Below are 20,441 nucleotides of genomic sequence, written 5' to 3' on the forward strand. Positions count from 1 at the left end.
CCTACCTTTGTTTTCGTGATTCGTTTTTCCCATTTCTGGAGTTCGTTTGCCCTTTTTGTTTTTGTTAATATATTTTATCAAGCATCCAAAAATTTCCCTTAGACATATCAAGACATAATATTTTTTTTTCCTTTTGTTTTATTTTATTTTGTTCCTTTTATTTTATTTTCTGTGGGGTTTTTATTATAATTATTCCTCCCCTTAGCTCCTCCCTACCTTCCTTCCTTCCTTCATATCATAACCATAATACAATAATCTCTCATTCTTTCTGTTGCTCATACTTCAAACCCGGCTCACAAATTTATCATGCTATAATATTGCTTTAAAATAAATATTGCAGTATTATGAGGGGGGGGACGCATACCCCTAAACGCTTTGTGAATCTTTGTACTTTTGCCTATTTACTGTATTTCTTTTTCCCAATTTGAACTGTAAATTGGTGATTTTCTTGAGTCAAAATGAGAGTACCCCTAAACATTTTTTTAGGGGGGGGAGCACTGATTATGAATATTTGAAAAAGGCTTCCATTCTTCCAGAAAACAGTCATTGCTAAGTGTTATGTACTGAGCTTGGATCCTAGAACAATAGGCAGGTAGGATCCTAGAAGGCAGCAACCTGATTGGTCTGCAGGAGTTGCCCAATCAGGCTCCAGGAGGAAGTGACTCAGCAACCTGATTGGCCTGCAAGAACAATCCAATCAGGCTCTGGGAGGGGAGTTGAATCAGCCAATCACATGGGACCCATTGTGTAAATAATGTATATATAGCCAGAGGTTTGGGGGGAAAGGACTCACTGTTTACCATGAGCTGAAATAAAGAGCATGAAATCAACACGCAACTCTGAGTGTATTTCACTAAGTGCTCTTATTTCAGCTGTTAGCTTTGCTGATTCAAAGTAGTCCGTCACTCATCCATTCCTCTTTTGTGGGAAGGAAAACATTTACCCTTCTAAGAGGGCCGGGTCATCTGCGTTCGAGGGCCAAGTCTCAGCTCATCTAAGTGATGGCGAGACCAGGTCATGTAAATGATGGAGGCACTTGGACATTTGGAAACAAGCTTGCCACCTAAAGCATCCCACCCGCATTCCTCTGCACAATGCCAACCTTTTGTGGTGAATGTACAGGTATTCCACCACAGACAAATCAACCTCAAAAGTGTTTTGGTCTCAAAAGCAGACTGAAACATAAAATAAATTGGACACTCTGGGTCAGCGTTAAGAGTCAAAGCTCACTGTTCTTGTCGCGGCTAAATGGAAGAGTAATGAAATCCCCTCTATACAAGACTGGATCCAAAAGCTGACAGAATATGCCAAATTAGATGGTCTATCAGAAAAAATAAAGAATAAATCAAACCAGGAATTTGTTTCAAAATGGGAGGTTTTCAAAGAGTATTTGAAATGTAAATATAGTAGTCTAAACTCTGTTGCAGCATTTGAGGAACTTCAGTAATAAATGTAAGACAGATGTAAGAAATAAGATATATTAAGAAAAAGTTTAATTACGATAAAAGTGTGTAATGGCAAAAAGTAATATGAAATTGAAATATGGAATAGACGGGAGGTCGGGTCTTTAGTGTTAACAAACAATAAAACATAAATTGGTCTTAAGAAAATTCTGTGTCTATGGTTATTTCTGTGTGTAATTTGGTATTTGTGTTTTCTCTTTTTCTTTTCTTGCTGTAACAATAATAATAAAAAAGAGTCAAAGCTCACTGAAGTTCTGCGGACCTCTTCCCATCTGTTGAGGGAAATTTCGATTGTGTCAGACCTATCTGTGAGCTGATTGATAGCATCAGGCTTCTGTAACCGGCAACGGTAGAAAATTTGCCATGAAGAAACCTATTTCCTACCCGTTTTAATAGACCCAGATAAGCTTCCTGCTGCTAGGAAAGGGGCTCTCTCCTCTCCTTCCTGAAGTATATAGGGCAATGGCAGTAGGAGTTGGCCCTGAAACTAACTGCTAGGATGGAGAACTTCACAATCAGGAAAGCCGCAGCAGAAATTGGCTGACTGTGACTCCCTCTCCTTGCCGTTCAGATGGAGCTTTGATAAGCAGCAACGAGATTCTGATTGGCAGCTAAGATATTAGGAAAGGAGACCAGTGCATTTCCTGTCTAGCGTTCTTCGGCATGGAAGAAGGAGCTCAGCTTCCTCCTGAGTGTATATTTGTGATTAATTGTTAGCACAAGGAGAGCAAGACTGTAGTGGTAAATTCTGACATGAAGGCATTTTCCATGACAACCTCTATAGCCTAAGGCTGCATGGTGGTGCTGGGAGATTTTGGTTTGCTCCATAATTTGGAGCAAACCTTTCTGGTCCACACCCAGTAGATCATGGCTGGATCAGAATATAGACATACTGGACAACAACCATACGAGAAATATGTAAAAGAACTAAGCAAGTATTAGATATCACCCCAGAATTGGCCCTACTAAACATCTTCCAAGACAATAATGCCCATTTACACCACAAAGAACTCATAACCCACCTACTTTCAGCAGCCAGAAACACCATAACCAGACACTGGAGAGTAAGCATGGACCAATGGTACCAAATAGTGTAGGAAACAGCCTTACTAGAAAAATTAACCAATAAACTCAAACTGACACGGGGACAAATAGAAGAAGATGTCTTCACCCCAGTATGGCTCCCCTTTATCACATACACAGCCCAACAAGACAACGACAAAAATCCACCAACAGCATACAAATCAATATGGCTAACCTGATCCAAAACATCCACCCACCCCACTCACACATGAATGCAAAGACCACCACAGCCAACCACAAATGAACAACCACACACCTAGGCCAACCCCAACCTCTCACACCACCAAAGTGAATACCACAGAACCTGCACAAGCAACACTGACACAAAACCTCACATATATTAAGTAAAATAGAAACATCGCCACCTGACACACACACCCGTCTCCCCACCCATTTCCCCTTCTTCTTCCGAATGTCTCAACAAATGAAACTGATCTGTAAAAAGTGTTACTTGGAGGAAGAGAGAGAGAGAGAGAGAGAGAGAGAGAGAGAGAGAGAGAGAGAGAGAGATTGCACATACTTTTGTAAACTAAGAAAATCTTTAATAAAAATACATTTTTTAAAAAAGAACATAGACATACAAATTAGATCATAGAATTGTAGAGTTGGAAGGGACCCGAAGGGTCATCGAGTCCAGCCCCTTGCAATGCTGGAATCTCAGCTACAGCAACCATGGCAGACAGCCATCCAACCTATGCTTAAAAACCTCCAAGGAAGAAGAGTCCACCACCTCCTGAGGGAGACCATTCCACTGTCAAACAGATCTTACTGTTGGAAAGTTTCCCCCAATGTTTAGTCATAATCTCCTTTCTTGTATCTTGAAGCCATTGGTTCGGATCCTACCCTCCAAAGCAGGAGAAAACAAGCTTGTTCCATCTTCCATGTGACAGCCCTTCAGATATTTGAAGATGGCTATCCTATCTCATGTCTACGGACCTTTCTGAGCACAACTGACTTGACTTAGGCTTTTTTCTGAGGAGGTGAGCGGTCCTCTGCCCTAGCTGGGTTTGTGAGATTATCTGCGTAAATAAGCTTATCACATTAGCAGTGCTTAGTTTTGGAGGACTGTTAAGATCTTGTGCCCAAATCTGCAGGAAGATCAGCCAAATATAAATTCAATTTGTGCCGTATCTATAGTTTCAAACAATATCAAAGTACAGAAGATCATTTTTAACATTTCACCCTGCAAAATCCTGGACGGCAGATTTGCTAATGTTCCCTTTGCGAATTGGTGCTGTCCTTGCAAGCATTTAGAGCTGGAAACAGTCTCTCGTGTGTTTTTCTATTGAAGGTTTTATCAAAGATTTAGAGAACGCATAATACATAGCCTTATGAGGCAGTTTCCTGGTTGATCCTTCGAGACCATTTTCAGTATCTTCCTTGAGGGTCTAATAATTCCATTACTGAATAAGGTGGTGAATGTTGTATTATCTCTTAGAACTCCTAGGACTTTTGTCCCTAACTTGTCACCTTTGTGCTTCTGAGGCTGTGATTTGTATTTGCTTTTTGTAGTTTCTTTGATAGCCAGTTGACCATAGTAAACATTTGATTTATTGATCTTATGAAGAAGTCCTGTGTCTTCCTGGTTCTTTTTTTCATCTTAATATGGTGCTTGCTACGTTTGCGTAAGTGTTTTGTAAAAAGCTCCTAGAAGCGACATTATGATGTGGAACTACTCCCTGGGTTCAGAGGGGAAAAGATGGTTTTCCCCCCATGTAGCTGCGGGAGGAAGCCATTTTGTTTCCTCAGATTTGTCCCTACTTCTTTGCTAGACACTGTATGGGGAAGGAGAGGCAGGGGGAGATGGTATTCCTCATCAAGGTTTTAACCTTTAAAGCCCTATATGGCCTAGGACCCTCGTACCTATGGGACCGCCTCTCCTGGTATGTCCCACAGAGGAACTTACGGTCTTCAAACAAAAACATCTTGAGGTCCCAGGCCACAGAGAGGTTAGGCTGGCCTCAACCAGAACCAGGGCTTTCTCGGCTGTGGCTCCGATCTGGTGGAACGCTCTGCCACAAGAGACTAGGGCCCTGCGGGACTTGACATCTTTCCGCAGGGCCTGCAAGACAGAGCTGTTCCACCAGGCCTTTGGCCAGGGCACAGTCTGACTCCCTCCTTCGGCAATCTTCACAGAACTCTAGCCCAATGGTTGCCATCAATTTGATTTGAATTAATTTTATAATGAAATGATTTTAGAATGTTGTATTATTTTATTGTTCTTAGCCGCCCTGAGCCCGGCTTCGGCTGGGGAGGACAGGATATTAAAAAAAAATATTATTATTATTATTATTATTATTATTATTATTATTATTATTATTATTATCATTATCAAGATGTACTGCAGAAGGGTTCCGATGCAAAAACAAAAAACAGCAATAAAAAGGCCAAAATATTGTTAGGAGTTTGGGGTGTTCAGCTCTGTGACCAAACCCCTCTAATCCCTGTATCCAGTAAGTGCTAAAGGCACCGGGAAGCCAAGCTAGCTTCCTGGTGAGGGGATGGGATAATAAGGGTCTCAGTGTGAGGTGGCAAATGGCCCCCTCAGCAGAAAAAGCTAGAGTTGAGAGCAGAGTTTAGCAGTGAAGTAACCTAAAGATAAAGCAGCAAGCTGGAGAGAAATCAGAGCAAAATCTGAGAGCAAGGTTTAATATCTGTTTGAATCCAAGGCTGTGGCTACGGGGTGTTAATGCTGTGAACCTGCTCCATCGTAGGCTCAGATGGTAAACATCTGTAATTGTTGTTGTTGTTGTTGTTGTTGTTGTTGTTGTTGTTATTTCTACCCCATCCATCTGGCTGAGTTTCCCTAGCCATTCCAGGCGGCTCCCAACAGAATATTGATATTAATATTAATAAAGCAATAAAACATCAAACATTAAAAACTTCCCTAAACAGGGCTGCCTTCAGATGTCTTCTAAAAGTCAGATAGTTGTTTATTTCCTTGACATCTGATGGGAGGGCATTCCAGAGGGCGGGTGCCGCCACCGAGAAGGCCCTCTGCCTGGTTCCCTGTAACTTGGCTTCTCGCAGTGAGGAAACCACCAGAAGGTCCTCAGATCTGGACCTCAGTGTCCGGGCTGAATGATGGGGGTGGAGACGCTCCTTCAGGTCTACTGGGCCGAGGCTGTTTAGGGCTTTAAAGATCAGCACCAACACTTTTAATTGTGCTCAGAAACGCACTGGGAGCCAATGTAGGTCTTTCAGGACCGGTGTTATATGGTCTCGGTGGCCACTCCCCATCACCAGTCTAGCTGCTGCATTCTGGATTAGTTGTAGTTTCCGGGTCACCTTCAAAGGTAGCCCCATGTAGAGCGCATTGCAGTGTAAATAAACCATATATCATAAATACACCACAGTCTCTGCTGTGCCTCATTCCAAAAGGAAACACGAACTCTGGGTAATTGCCCAGAACCCCTGGAATCCTTTTGGGGTGGCATGCAACAATATTTATGTGGTTGCCATATTGAGGGCTGTGCATCTCCCAAGATGACTCTTCATTGGATACTGAGGGCAAAAACTGATCTCTACAATCCTGCAGAAGTTAACTTTCTTATCACAAATCTTAGTTAGGATCTGAACTAACAGAATTCATGATTAAATTAAGATTGGCATGTGAAACCAAGAGATAAGATGGGGTATTGATGGATCTGCAGGGGAGATGGAGTTCATTCAAATGGCATCTCAACATTTCCGCTGGCTAAATTCAGAAATGCAGATTTTAGTGATTCAACAGCACTTTTTGGTGACTCTAAATAGTATTTTCTCTCCGCTCTCTTTTCTCCCCCTGTGAAACAGGCACACACAAAATTAAGTGACAGTTTGTGTGGCACGCAAGTGAGCACAATTAAGAAAATTCATATTGTCGCCTCCTGAATAGACTTGTCACATTAGTATTCAGAGTTTTTGTCTGGTGACAGTGAAGTATCAAAAAAGATCCCGAATTCTAAAAAAGAGGAAGAAGCAAAAAATCTATTGTGCCACAAGATCTAATCTTTGTCTGCATGTAATTGCCTTATTAAAAGATTTGCAAGCGAACTCCTTCTGTGATTCTAAAGGAGACGGAGAAGAAAAAGGCACTCCGCTTAAACTGAAAGAAAAGAAAATACACACCGCTAATGCTCCCCAAACTCTTCTTATTATATGACAACAATGTGTAATCCAAACTAAAAGTTAGATCTGCAGCCTCCTAGCATTTTGGCAGTGGCAAAGACAAAACCGTGGCAACCTAGCATCCACGTGTGGTTTCGTATTTAAGCCCAAAGGAGGTGAATTTTGCTCTGTGTAGCCTTCAGCTATGCTTGGCAATATGAATTATGCTGGGTATTATCCATCCAGTTGCTACATTTATATCCCATCCTTCCTATAAGGAGCTCAAGGTGGCATGCTATCCCTTCCTCAACAACCCTGTGAGGTAGGCTAGACTAAGAGACAGTGAATTCGCAGCCCCATGTGAGCTTCAAGGCTGAATAGTGACTTGAACCCCAGTCTCCCAACACTTCTAATCAGTATACCATACTGGCTCTCTAGTTAATTTTATCTCTTTGCCTCCTCTCTCCCCTCCCTCCCCATTGCCCAATGGATTTAGCAAGCGAAGCCGGGGGGGGGGGGGCTACAATTTATGTTGCTAATAGGAGCAAGGCCAGATTACAGTGGTGCCCCGCAAGACAAATGCCTCGCAAGACGAAAAACTCGCTAGACAAAAGGGTTTTCTGTTTTTTGAGCTGCTTCGCAAGACAAATTTCCCTATGGGCTTGCTTCGCAAGACGAAAAAAATTCTGGGTTTGAATTTCTGTGTGGTGGGTGGCTAGGGGAACAGTTGGGGAGGAGTTTGCAAGAATCTGGAAGCTTGTGTGGTTTTTTTTCCTGCATTTTTATGATTTTCTGTGACCATTGGGCCACTGTGCTGTTTTTTAAAAAAAATTCTGGGTTTGAATTTTGAAATGCTCTTTACAGTATGTGTGACTTTAAAGAGCACTTAATAAACTCTTCTTGTACCAAATTTGGCTTTGTTTGGACTTTTTTTGACTATAGGAACGCATTAATTGATTTTCAATGCATTCCTATGGGAAACCATGCTTCACAAGACGAAAAATTCGCTAGACAAAAAAACTCACGGAATGAATTAATTTCGTCTTGCGAGGCACCACTGTACTTGTCTGTCTTGGCCACCAAGAGTTTCCGCACCCTGAGGCTTCCCATCAACAGAACTGCTCCGCAATTCAGCAGAAGAAACAGGAGTAATTGCCCAATATTGTCACCAATGCCAATTGAATTTCATCTGTGTCAGTAGAAGGCAACTAATCCAGAATGCGCCAGCTAGACTGGTGACTGGGAGTGGCCGCCGGGACAACATAACACCGATCCTGAGAGATCTGCATTGGCTCCCAATACGTTTCCGAGCACAATTCAAAGTGTTAGTGCTGACCTTTAAAGCCCTAAACGGCCTCGGTCCAGTATACCTGAAGGAGCGTCTCCACCCCCATCGTTCAGCACGGACACTGAGATCCAGCGCCGAGGACCTTCTGGCAGTTTCCTCACTGCAAGAAGCCAAGTTACAGAGAACCAGGCAGAGGGCCTTCTCGGTGGTGGCACCCGCCCTGTGGAATGCCCTCCCATCAGATGTCAAGGAAATAAACAGTTATCTTCTCTTTAAAAGACATCTGAAAGGAGCCCTGTTTAGGGAAGTTTTTAATATTTAATGCTGTATTGTTTTTAACACTTGATTGGAAGCCGCCCAGAGTGGCTGGGGAAACTAAGCCAGATGGGTGGGGTATAAATAATAAATTATTATTATTATAATAATTGGATGACACATTCTTTTAGTCCTTTGGCCTATTCTCCCCATTCCTACACACACACATAGATATACAGATATACAATCGCTTACTTTGGACTGTAGAGAAGGCATGGGACTGCCCCCCTTGCTAACTGAAATTGTTGCCTTAAAAAAACCACCCCACAGATAAAGTAACGAAGCATAATAGCACAGGCTTCTGTTATGGACAATTGTGTTAATTCACCTCATTCCCTCCTTGCACATAACATTCTCTGTATGAGAGAAAAGAGCGAGCCAAGACCCATTTTATTTCTTTGGGATGCGGGTGCTGTGGTGGTCTAAACCACTGAGCCTCTTGGGCTTGCCAATCAGAAGGTTGGTGGTTCGAATCCATGCAACAGGGTGAGCTCCCATTGCTTAGTCCCAGCTCCTGCCAACCTAGCAGTTTGAAAGCAAACCAGTGCAAGTAGATAAATAGGTACTGCTCTGACGAGAAGGTAAACAGCATTTCTGTGTACTCTGGCACTCGTCATGGTGTCCCGTTGTCCCAGAAGCGGATCATGGCCACATGACCCGTGAAGCCTACTGCGGACAAATGTCAGCTCCTTCGGCCTGAAAGTGAGATGAGTGCCACACCCCATAGTCGCCTTTGACTAGACCTAACTGTCCAGGGGTCCTTTACCTTTTTACCTTTAGTTAAACTATGGAACTCACCCCCAAAGGAGGCAGTAATTAATCTGCAGTTATTAAGTTTGCAGATGATACTACCATAATGGGTCTAATTACAGATGGAGATGAATCAGCGTACGGGGGGAGGTTCAAAAAGTATCTACATGGTGCCTAGAGAATAATTTGCACCTAAATATTAGCAAGACAAAGGAGATGGTGTTGGACTTTCAGAGGAAGAGAGGGGAATTAGCCCCATTGTACATCGGGGGGGGGGGATAGAAAGAGTCTCTTCCTTTAAATTCATGGGAGTTTACCTTAGTGAATACCTCACTTGGAGAAACAATATAACTCAGGTGGTTAGGAAGGCCCAACAGAGACTCCATTTCCTCAGGGTCTTGCGAAAGAACAATGTTAAACAACCATTGATGACCTCCTTCTACCGGTCCACAATAGAAAGTGTCCTCTCATATTGTATCACAGTGTGGTATGCTGGCCTGACAGCCACGGACAGAAAGTCTCCAGAGAGGGTGGTGAACACAGCACATGATATCATGGGCTGCCCCTTGATTCCATTAGATGACATTGCAAGGGATCGTTGCCTTAGGAGAGCGAGAAAAATTCTCAGGGATGATTCACACCCTGGCCAGCACCTCTTTAATCTTCTACCCTCAGGCAGGAGATATAGAAGTATAATCAGTCGTACCAACAGGCTAAAAAACAGTTTCTATCCATGGGCTGTTAGGCTGCTGCATGGAAAATAATATAGTGCAACTGACTTTCGGGGTTGGTGTGTTGTGCGACAAGCACACAGAGTGCAGTGAGATTGTGTGTTTGTGGGGGGAGAGGGAGGCTCGGTTAATTTCATTGTACACAAGTTGTACATTGACAATAAAGGTATTATTATTATTATTATTATTATTATTATTATTATTAGCAGGTGGACAGAGTGCTGTTGGGCTCAGGTCCTGATTGCATGCTTCCCACCGACATCTAGTTGGCCACTGTGAGAACAGGCTTCTGGTCTGGGTGGGCCACTGGCCTGATTCAGCAGACTTTCCCTATGTTCTTAACTTGTAACCAATACTTTGACTCTGTGTTTGCTTATTTCCTCTGTTAAGTTGTGGGTGAACATATCAGACGACACAGCGATTCTTCAAACAGCTCTTGTTTATTCACAGGCCAGGACAGAACTGAACCGAAGGGCTCAGTCAGCCTGCTTATATAGAGCTCCAGTACCACGTTACTGTAACAACTTTCTAAAACTATCCAATCACTGAACGTCACTTTTGATCCTTCATTTGCATAACTATCTACAGTATCCCCCTGCTGGCCCAGGGTAAGAACTTCAGTACATAACATCCTCCGTCCTCCTAAACCATTCTCCTTTTGCAAGGCTGAGGGCAGGGGCTTTGCTTCCCCCCACTTTCCCCCCTCCCCTTTTTTTAGTGATTTCATAGTGGAATAAAAAGTACATGTGGAAATAAGAGCTCCAATAGCAAGGCTCAGATTGCAATCTTGTGCACACTTGCATGTTTTGCCTCTTGTGTTTCCATCCCCCCCCCTTCCAAAGAAGGTGCTGATGTTTCATATAGTCAGTGCACTCCACAGTCAGCCAGCTTGCAAGTTTACTAAATGCCTGGAAGCAATCTTGTATGTCTTCCCAGTTGAATGAATTATCCTTGCCTTTCTTAGTGAGTGTCTTAAGGAAGGTTATGCCATAGCCGTGGAGCCACCCCTAAGAAGGCCCTGTTTGACGCATCCAGAGAGCTTCCTTCACAAATACATAGTGCTCAGGAGCAGAAATTCTGCAGCTCATTTTAGAAAATGGGGGGGGGGGGGTATACAGATTATCCTTCAGGTATACTCAGCCTAGATAATTTATGACTTTATAGAAGATGACTGGTACCTTGGGGAGGGGGTGTGTGACTAAAGGCAAATGAGCAAGACTATATCAGATATGTTTCCTACAACCAACCCTCCCCCAGAAAGCTCTAATACTGTATTTAGAAATGTACAGATTGATAAATGTGGGGGGGGGGAGTGATTTGGGGACCAAATGTTGATATAGCCCTGTGAGGGAAAATACTATTTTCATTCTCCTCTTTGTCCTTCGGTTGACTGCAATCCATTTAATAGCTGCAATTTTCATTGATGGGGGTTCATAAAATGGTTTGGGACTAATCATTGATTGTTATAAACATTTCATTCTTTAATCAGTAATTCCTATTGAGCTTCGCTGTAGTTAAAACGATTAATCACGGAGCACTGGCATTTAGCCCTTACATAACATTGGAAAGGCTCTCCGATCTAGAATTAAGTCCGCTGTGCTTCCTAGAAGGCCTTATTTCAGCCCGTTGTCAGATTTAATTTCATTTTGCTCCGCTTTGTCTGTGTGATGGTTATTTTCAACAAGATACACTTGTGACCTGGTCTGCATCAAAGATGGAGAAGCTTCTTCAGCAGTCTGAGGGCAGCAGTGTCTCATGGGGAGCCCCTAGGTGGTGTGGGCGGGGCCAGAGGCAAATGTGGGTGGAGCAATGGATGTGGCACAGGCCATTCTACATTCCAGCCTACAGTCAGACTTTGTAGACCAAGGGTAGGCAACTTAAGGCCCAAGGGCCGGATGCGGCCCAATTGCCTTCTCAATCCGGCCCATGGACGGTCCAAGAATCAGTGTTTTTACATGAGTAGAATGTGTGCTTTTATTTAAAATGCATCTCTGGGTTATTTGTGGGGCATAGGAATTCATTCATTCTTATTATTATTTTCAACATATAGTCTGCCCCCCCCCCACATGGTCTGAGGGACAGTGGACTGGCCCACGGCTGAAAAAGGATGATGAACCCTGTTGTAGACTAACCCTCTCAAGCACCTCCCTCATTCCAGGCAAACAAAAGAGGCATCGTCACAGCTCACGGACAGATTTCTCTCAGGCCAAAGGACTCAAGGAAAGCCTGGAGTGTCTGAAGTTTGGCCCCTGGACCTGGGGTTCTCCACCCCAGTCTACATAATAGAATATTTTTGCTGTGTACCTTCAGCTTGAATCGTAGAGGGAAGGAGGAGTTGCCAATGGAGAACTAGCTGAACAGATACCAGAAGACAAGGGCAAATGAAACAGTACAACCTACAAAAGCCGTCCTGTTGAGCCAAGGAATTTGGGCATGGAAGGGATGTGGGTGGCGCTGTGGGTTAAACCACAGAGCCTAGGGCTTGCTGATCAGAAGGTCGGCGGTTCGAATCCCCGCGACGGGGTGAGCTCCTGTTGCTCGGTCCCTGCTCCTGCCAACCTAGCAGTTCGAAAGCACGTCAAAGTGCAAGTAGATAAATAGGTACCACTCTGGCGGGAAGGTAAACAGCATTTCCGTGCGCTCCTCTGGTTCGCCAGAAGCGGCTTAGTCATGCTGGCCACATGACCCAGAAGCTGTACGTCGGCTCCCTCGGCCAATAAAGCGAGATGAGCGCCGCAACCCCAGAGTCGGTCATGACTGGACCTAATGGTCAGGGGTCCCTTTACCTTTACCTATGACGTCACAAGTGTTGGGATGAAGCTCAGAGTCCGTTGAAAGTGGGTGGGTTAAGCATGGAGAGAAAGTGTTGAGTTCTCAGCTGCGTGTGTGTACATTGTTTGACTTCTCAGCCCTTGAATACACCGAAGAATGCACATTGCCACTTGATGCAGGGTCAAAGGGATCTTTGCATGTGAGAACGGATCTATAACGCGACAGACAGACCTTTCGCATCACCTCAGTGGAATCAGTTCACACATGCAGCTGTCCATAAAATGTGTGAACCATTGCATGACCACTGTCAGATGAATATCTGAACAGAGCCTGCCAAGAAACCCTGCACTTGAAGTGGTATATTGGAGAAGCTGCAGCCATCAAGTGATAACTACTCCTGGTTAACCAGGCTCAAACCTGCATGATTCATGTGTTTCCAACACATGTATATATCTCATTTACACATTACATTTTTAGGGATACACTTAAAAAAAAAAAGTATATGTCAAAAAAATGTGAGAGTGGCATTTCAAAACACCACAGTTAAGTGGAGTGTATGCTTTTTACGCACAGAGAGAAAAGGGTCGACGTTCTCTTGTCTGCCTGCCTTCAGAAAGGGTTTCATTGAAGGAAAACCATCCATCACCGGAAATCTACAGCAGAGATAGTGAACCGAAATGGGCTTTCAGTTGCTGAAGACTATTCCCACCCCGCTCTTCTGCCTTTGGATACAAGTGACTGGGCTCTCTCTCTCTCTCTCTCTCTCTCTCTCTCTCTCTCTCTCTCAGTATCATTCTTCAAAACCAGGCGCTCTCCCGATGATAATCGCTTGGATCTGTCTCCCCAATGCTTTCTGGCTGGTCTTTTTTTGGGGGGGTGGGGGTGGGGAGGAGAAAGAAGAGGGGTGGTCTGCTGCTTCCTTTCTGATTGGTCACCCATCTCTCCTTTTGTTTTGGAGATGATTATAGAATTGACTTTCAAGTGCTGCTCTCTCCTCCCTACTTACCCTTATGGTACACCCAGCATCGGGCGCTTAGAAAATTCTTAAGACTTCTTTTATGTAAAGGTTGTGACAAAGCATTATGAGCTTGCAATGGTAAGTGCCCTTTTATTATTACAGTTTCTCTCTCTCTCTCTCTCTTTCCTTTTGCATTAGAGAACCACGGATCGTGTTTTCTTGGGAGAGCGGGGGGGGGGAGTAAGAGAGGCTTTGGGGGGTGGGACTGCTTCAGAATAACCACCCAAGCTCTTTTAAAGTGCACAGAAAGCGATACTGGGGAAAACTTCAGCTGTTTCTTGCGAAGCAAGGCAAAGGCTGTAGAATCAGTCTGCCTGCCTGCCAAAGGATTTTGCATAAATATTTGCAAAATATATGTGCAAATATATATATATCTGCATATACGATATATGTATTGCATATCTCTGTGTATGTCTCTGTTCAGTCCAGAATCAGACCCACAACCTGAGGATTGTGTTCTGAATTCTGCCCCAGAGAGAACAGAGTCCAGTCATAACTAGCACCGCCCAAGAACAATGGAACTCCGTCTCCCATTCAAAAACTAGACCCGTCTTCTTCTCGCTTGCACGTCTGGTCTGTGTGTGTGTTTAACCCTCCCATCCATCAACTGGAATTAGCTCAGCGCTAGAGAGAAATTGACACGCACACCAAAGGCATTACCTAAATACCACGCAGCTTCTCGCTCCAGCTGCAACCCGACGCGTCCCATTGGACTCAATGGGCCTTACTCCCGAGTAGACCTGCTGCCTAGTAGCCTTCCACGACCGCTGAAAGGCGGAGGGAAGGAAAAGTCCCTAAACATGAGACAGGGAAGCAACATCTAAACTTGCATCCTCGCCTTGCAGACCGGTGGATAAAATATGATCTTATTAAATGGGGAGGGGAGGCGTCGGAAAGGATCCCAGGGCTGCTCTGCCTTAATAGTTGCATCGGGGGCGGGGTCTTTCAAGAGGAGCAGTTTGTCTGCATCAGGGGTAGCCAATCTGGTGCCCTCCAGATGTTGCTGACCTTTGGCCACGCTGGCAGGGGCTGATGGGAGTTGGAGTCCAGCCACATCTGGAGAGCACCAGATTGGCTGATGCTGGCTGTTATGTTTGAGGTGTAGCCAATCATCTTTCTCCCGGCTCACTGTTTTCATTAGCCCCTGTGCCTTTAATAGCAGCTGAAAGTGCATATTTTAGGAAAGATAAGACTGATGCCCATGCTTCAAAAAAGCAGATATAGCTGCTGTAAAAAAACTCAAGAGAAGGCTAGGCTAGCTATCTTTCTGGATGATTGGCAGCTTCTCCAGCTACACTTTTATTACTGAAATGGGGGGTCAACAATAGGACCATGTTTACCATCTTTCAGTGTGTGTGTGTATCAAGATAATGAGAAAAAGCATAGGAGAAGGGCTTGGTTTTGAAATATTGGCCACCCGAAATACAGAACCTGTTAAGAAAGAGGGACATATTCAAAGCAGCTGAGAAACACCATCTTAAGAAGAAGTTAGTTCAGTGCCTTGTTCCTTTTGTTGCATCTTTATGCATCTAGGTGATTGATACTTTAAAGCCAAAATTCACCATTTCAAGTACTGATTCTCTGAGAAATTAGGCTGCAATTACCCACCTCCCTCTGACCCCAATGGAGGCAGGTTGCAAGAAGCTGGGAGCTGGACTCTGTTTCATATTGCATCCTATTGCTGCTATTATTGTTTTTTCAGCAGCTGTAATTGATGCATTCATTGCAGGCCAGATCTGCTGCCCCTGTAGATCCTGCTGGCTGAGGCAGTCTCCTCACTTTGCCTCATGGCTGGGCTGGCTCTGTTTGGGAAGTTGTATCACCCTATATTCTAAGTGAAATCAACTCGAAAACAGACCGCTGTGCTCCTCACTGGAAAAAAAGAAATCAAATAGTGTTATGCTGAAAAATTCTTAATACCTTTGATTCCATTTTACAGAAGGCACATGTGAGTGGTCTTCAGTTTTACTCAAAAGTAGGCCCTAAATAGAGGGACGCGGGTGGCGCTGTGGGTTAAACCACAGAGCCTAGGACTTGCCGATCAGAAGGTCAGCGGTTCGAATCCCCGTGACAGGGTGAGCTCCCGTTGCTCGGTCCCTGATCCTGCCAACCTAGCAGTTTGAAAGCACGTCAAAGTGCAAGTAGATAAATAGGTACCGCTCCGGCGGGAAGGTAAATGGCGTTTCCGTGCCCTGCTCTGGTTCGCCAGAAGCGGCCTAGTCATGCTGGCCACATGACCCGGAAGCTGTACGCCGGCTCTCTCGGCCAATAAAGCTAGATAAGCGCCGCAACCCCAGAGTCGGCCATGACTGGACCTAATGGTCAGGGGTCCCTTTACCCTTTACCTTTAGGCCCTAAATAATGTTTGGCTTATAAATTTCAAGAGGTCTGCTCAGAATACCACCCTATGTAAGCCAGAGTTGCCTCCAAAAATTGGTTATCATTGTTTTCCTTTAAAAGGGGTGGGTGGGTCCAAAGTAGGCCCAGAAAGGGCTGGAAAGGGATGAGGTTTGCATGAAAGGTCTGCCATCTGGCCTTGACATTGATCACATCTCCTTATCCATCAGAAAAACTCTTAACTGGTCCAAGATGAACTTTGCCCCCAACTGAACACTGCATTGCTTGATGTTTTATCATGTTTTTAATATTCTGTTGTAAGAATGTCCAGAGTTAGAAACAATAAAGTTGTTGTTGTTATTGTTGTTGTTGTTATGGTCCCTAGAGTAGTTTTTCTGGAGCAGAAAATCTAGTATACAGTGGTACCTTGGTTTACAACCATAATCCATTCTGGAAGGCCCTTTTCAAACCAAAACAGGTTGTAACCCAAGGGGCGCTTTCACCAATGAGGCCTCCCCCCAAAAATTGTTTGTAATCCAAAAAAAGGGGGGGGTTGTAATCCAAAACAAGGTTGCAAACCGGGAAACGCACTTCCGGTTTTGATGTAATCCAAAACGTATTCAAACCAAGATGTATGCAAACCAAGGTACCACTGTACATGTTTAGTATACACATATACTCCTAAGGCAATATACTCCTTGTGATTATTGCAAGACAGGAAGCACATGTGAGGAGCACATCAGACTGCATTGTATATTTCTCCACTTCTTGTTAGCATCTACAGTGGTACCTCTGGTTATGAACTTAATTCGTTCCGGAGGTCCGTTCTTAAGCTGAAACTGTTCTTATCCTGAGGCACGCTTTCGCTAATGGGGTCTCCCACTGCACGTGCGCCGGAAATGTGTGATTTCTGTTTGCATCCTGGGGCAAAGTTCGCAACCAGCAGTAGCTACTTCCGGATACCGGAGCTCATAACCCAAAGCGTTCGTAACCAGAAGCATTCATAACCAGAGGTACCACTGTACTGACAAAGAAAGAGGGCATTGTTTGGTTTCGGAACAACAAATAGTGTTTACAAGTGATGGCAATATGAACTGCGAATGAGGTTTTTGTCAGTAACTACTAACGAAACCTCAAGGAGGTCCTTCCTCTTGGACCAAGCTCTCTTGATCCAGTATTGGGATGTTAGTTGAGATGTTGATGCTAGTTGGTTAGTAAGTAAGTAAGTAGGAAGCTACTCTCCTGTTCGTGCAAGTTTTGCAAGTTTTGGGGAAGGCGTCTTGCTATCTCAAAGTACAAAAGCTTCAATATACTGTTAAGGGGAGGTCAGATGAAGAAGGGCGTCCCTTGGTGTTACATGGCAATCATGGTGTAGGAAACTATCCCTGAGATGATCCCTAGCTGTAGAAAATTCTTATACAACAGTGTGGGAAAGGAGCCAAAACTTACCCTTATTCTGCATGTGCCAAAACAGAACAAAATGGTGCACTCATTGTGGGGGGGGGGGATTATTTCTTGAGGAGGAAGTGACAAGCAAACTGTGAAATCCTTTTTTATGATTTTTGTAAAAGGAGTGTGAGATTTGTGTGATTTATCATGTCCAAAAATGGGAGGTTTGCAGAATTGTGCAAGTGTTGCAATTACACCTGTGCGGCAGTTGCACAAAAAGGCGTTTCAGTACCCAGGAGAGCAACTCACCAACCAGAAAGAAAAACCAGCCCTATGCTCCTAACAGATGCTTGGGCAGCCAAAATGAGCAGCAGAAACAAAAAAGGGTATGGTTGCATCTTTCTAAAATTTCTTTTTCAAAACCCTCCCCTCCTACCTAAAAAGCACGAGTGAAGAAGAGAAGCTTAAGGAGATTGCGTTATTTCAGTTTTTTCATTGACTTAGGGAACGTAGAAATGTTGCCATGTCTTGATGATCTAGATTAGTGCTATGAATAAAGTGGAAAATACATACCAAAAATAAAAACAACTAACACATTTGATTGTTATTTAAGCGACTAGAGCCCACTTCATCAGATATATGGAGTGTGATCTTCAGTTGTTGGGGGTGTTGCACACACATACACACACATTGTTGTTGTTTAGTCGTTTAGTCGTGTCCGACTCTTCGTGACCCCATGGTCCAGAGCATGCCAGGCACTTCTGTCCTCCACTGCCTCCTGCAGTTTGATCAAACTCATGCTGGTAGCTTCAAGAACACCATCCACCATCATACACACACATATGTGAATGTAAATATGGTGGTGTTGGGGAATGTAAATGTTGCGGGTAAATGGCAATGGAAAGCAAAGATTAAGTCTACAACTGTTGGCAATGTTGGCTGGGGCTGGCTGGGTGTCCAGCATCATGTAGAGGGCAACAAGGTTCTCAGCCCTGCATTACAGGATGCCATGCTCAAAGTACGTAATTCTTTCAAGAAATTTGTTCCTGTTCCATTTACAGGAAACGTATTAACACAGCTCTTTGGTTTCCTGTTTGCAAAGGCATACAGAACTCAGAGGAGGCATTCTACCATGTAGGAGAGATCGGTGATAATGATCATCTGACTTTTTTTAAAAAAAACAGCAGCAACTTTAAATAAGTCGTGTGGGGCTCTGGTTTTGAGTGGGGAAATAGTGTTCACAGGAGATATGGCAGGTATTTGTAGAATTTGTACTGTTAAAACAGAAACGGGTCAAACCATCGCAAGAGGTTGGATAGTTACAATGGAATGGTCTCAGGGGTAGGCTGCACATTTTTATTTTTATTTATTTATTTTTATTATTACTTTGTCAATAAAATAAAATAAACCACAAAATCAGGGGGGAGGGGAAAGTAGTGTTCAGAGGGGGGACATCTGTGGCTCATGCCTATTTTCCATCCCTTGGAGTTGCTGTTAACCTGATAAGTGGGGTGGGGGTTAAGACAAAGGTTTGGATATTGTGCCTTTCTTTTCTTTTCTTATTGCATGGCTAATAGCATCTGATACATTCAAGAATAAATAGCTAAACAACAGCATATTTTTTAAAAAAAGGTTTTTGTGGTAATCTTTCATGCTTCATAATAACAACAGTACCGGTATATCAGCAAAGTTTATCAGCAAAGGGCAGATAGCACACTCCCCTCTTTTTAAGACAAGGGATTTTCTTACTTTGAATGGCATAGTAATAATTATACTACTACTACTAATGTTATTATTTGTATCCCGTCCATCTGGCTGGGTTGTCCCAGCCACTCTGAGTGGCTTGCTGCTTATATAAAATCAGACATTAAATGCTTTCTGATACAGGGCTGCATTCAGATGTCTTCTAAAAGTTGTATAGTTATTTATCTCCTTGACATCTGAAGGGAGGGTGTTCCACAAGGCAGGCACCACCACCGAGAAGGCCCTCTGCCTGGTGCTCTGCAATCTCGCTTCTTGCAGTGAGGGAACCACCAGAAGGCCCTTGAAGGAGAACCTCAGTATCCGGGCAGAACGATGGGGGTGGAGATGCTCCTTCAGGTTTACTGGGCCGTGGCCATCTAGGGTTTTAAAGATCAGCACCAGCACTTTGAGTTGTGCTCGGAAACGTACTTGGAAACCAAGCAGAAACACAAGTCAGCTGTTCACTATGGCGAGCTGCATTGTATTTCTGTTTCAATTATAGCAATAATTTCCAAATTGGCATCAATACATATAAATTAGACCTTGCAAATATCATGCAAATAGGTGCTATATCCTTTGACCTCTTTTACTGTTGCTGTGTTTCCTCTCTTCTGGCAAATTGCAAATGACCTTAAGAACATAAGAGACCTGCTGGCCCAGGCCACCAGCTCATCTAGTCCAACATCTTGTTCTCATAGTAGCCAACCAGATCACAGAATCATAGAATTATAGAGTTGGAAGGGACCCCTAGGGCCACTAGTCCCACCCCCTGCAAAAGGAGACGTGACAAAAGATACTTACACCTTCCAATGATCCATGCACATATCCTGGAAGAGACAGGTGAGTCGATGTTAGAACTGCTCGTTATAATATTTGAGATGTTAGCTTGGCAGCCTATGAAAAAGCAAATATGTTTGTGAGAAGCCCACAAGCAAAATCCAAGTGCAACGCTTCTCTCCCCAGTCGCTCAGTGTGTAGAGCAGGGGTCAGCAAACATTTTCAGCAGGGGCCGGTCCACTGTCCCTCAGAACTTGTGGGGGGCTGGACTATATTTGGGGGGGGGGGAATGAATGAATTCCTATGCCCCACAAATAACCCAGAGATGCAGTTTAAATAAAAGGACACATTCTACTTGCGTAAAAAAACACTGATTCCAGGACCGTCCACAGGCCGGATTTAGAAGGCGATTGGGCCAGATCCGGCCCCCGGGCCTTAGTTTGCCTACCCATGGTGTCGAGCCTATGAGTTGATACATCCAATGGCCAGCATGGAAGGAAAAGAAATATGTGAGATGCTTAGCCATGTCTACCTGAAAAGAAGTGAGATGGCTGACAACTTGGCATCCCACTTTGTTCATTATTGAATTGATATCCCACCCTCCTCTGATACATCCCTACCCTCTCTCCCAAAAGGAGCTCAGGCTGGCAAATGCAGACGACTCCATCACATGTGGGTTCACAACA

General features: G+C 44.0%; 1 protein-coding gene across 7 annotated transcripts in view; it reads left to right on the plus strand.

Moving 5' to 3' along the window:
* The first annotated feature begins 13,450 nt into the window (after nt 1-13,450).
* The window catches only part of ELAVL2 (ELAV like RNA binding protein 2), a 159,898-nt gene continuing 152,907 nt past the window's right edge, over nt 13,451-20,441 (plus strand). For 2 of the 7 annotated variants that reach the window (XM_028712028.2, XM_028712029.2), the window contains exon 1: nt 13,451-13,587. In XM_028712028.2, coding sequence (XP_028567861.2) covers nt 13,574-13,587 — 14 coding nt within the window. In that variant the 5' untranslated portion in view covers nt 13,451-13,573. The remainder of the gene's footprint in view (nt 13,588-20,441) is intronic. The other 5 variants (XM_028712034.2, XM_028712035.2, XM_028712026.2 and 2 more) reach the window with 3 other exon arrangements.

The sequence above is a fragment of the Podarcis muralis genome, chromosome 17, assembly GCF_964188315.1.
Source record: "Podarcis muralis chromosome 17, rPodMur119.hap1.1, whole genome shotgun sequence".
Taxonomy (NCBI): Eukaryota; Metazoa; Chordata; class Lepidosauria; order Squamata; family Lacertidae; genus Podarcis; species Podarcis muralis.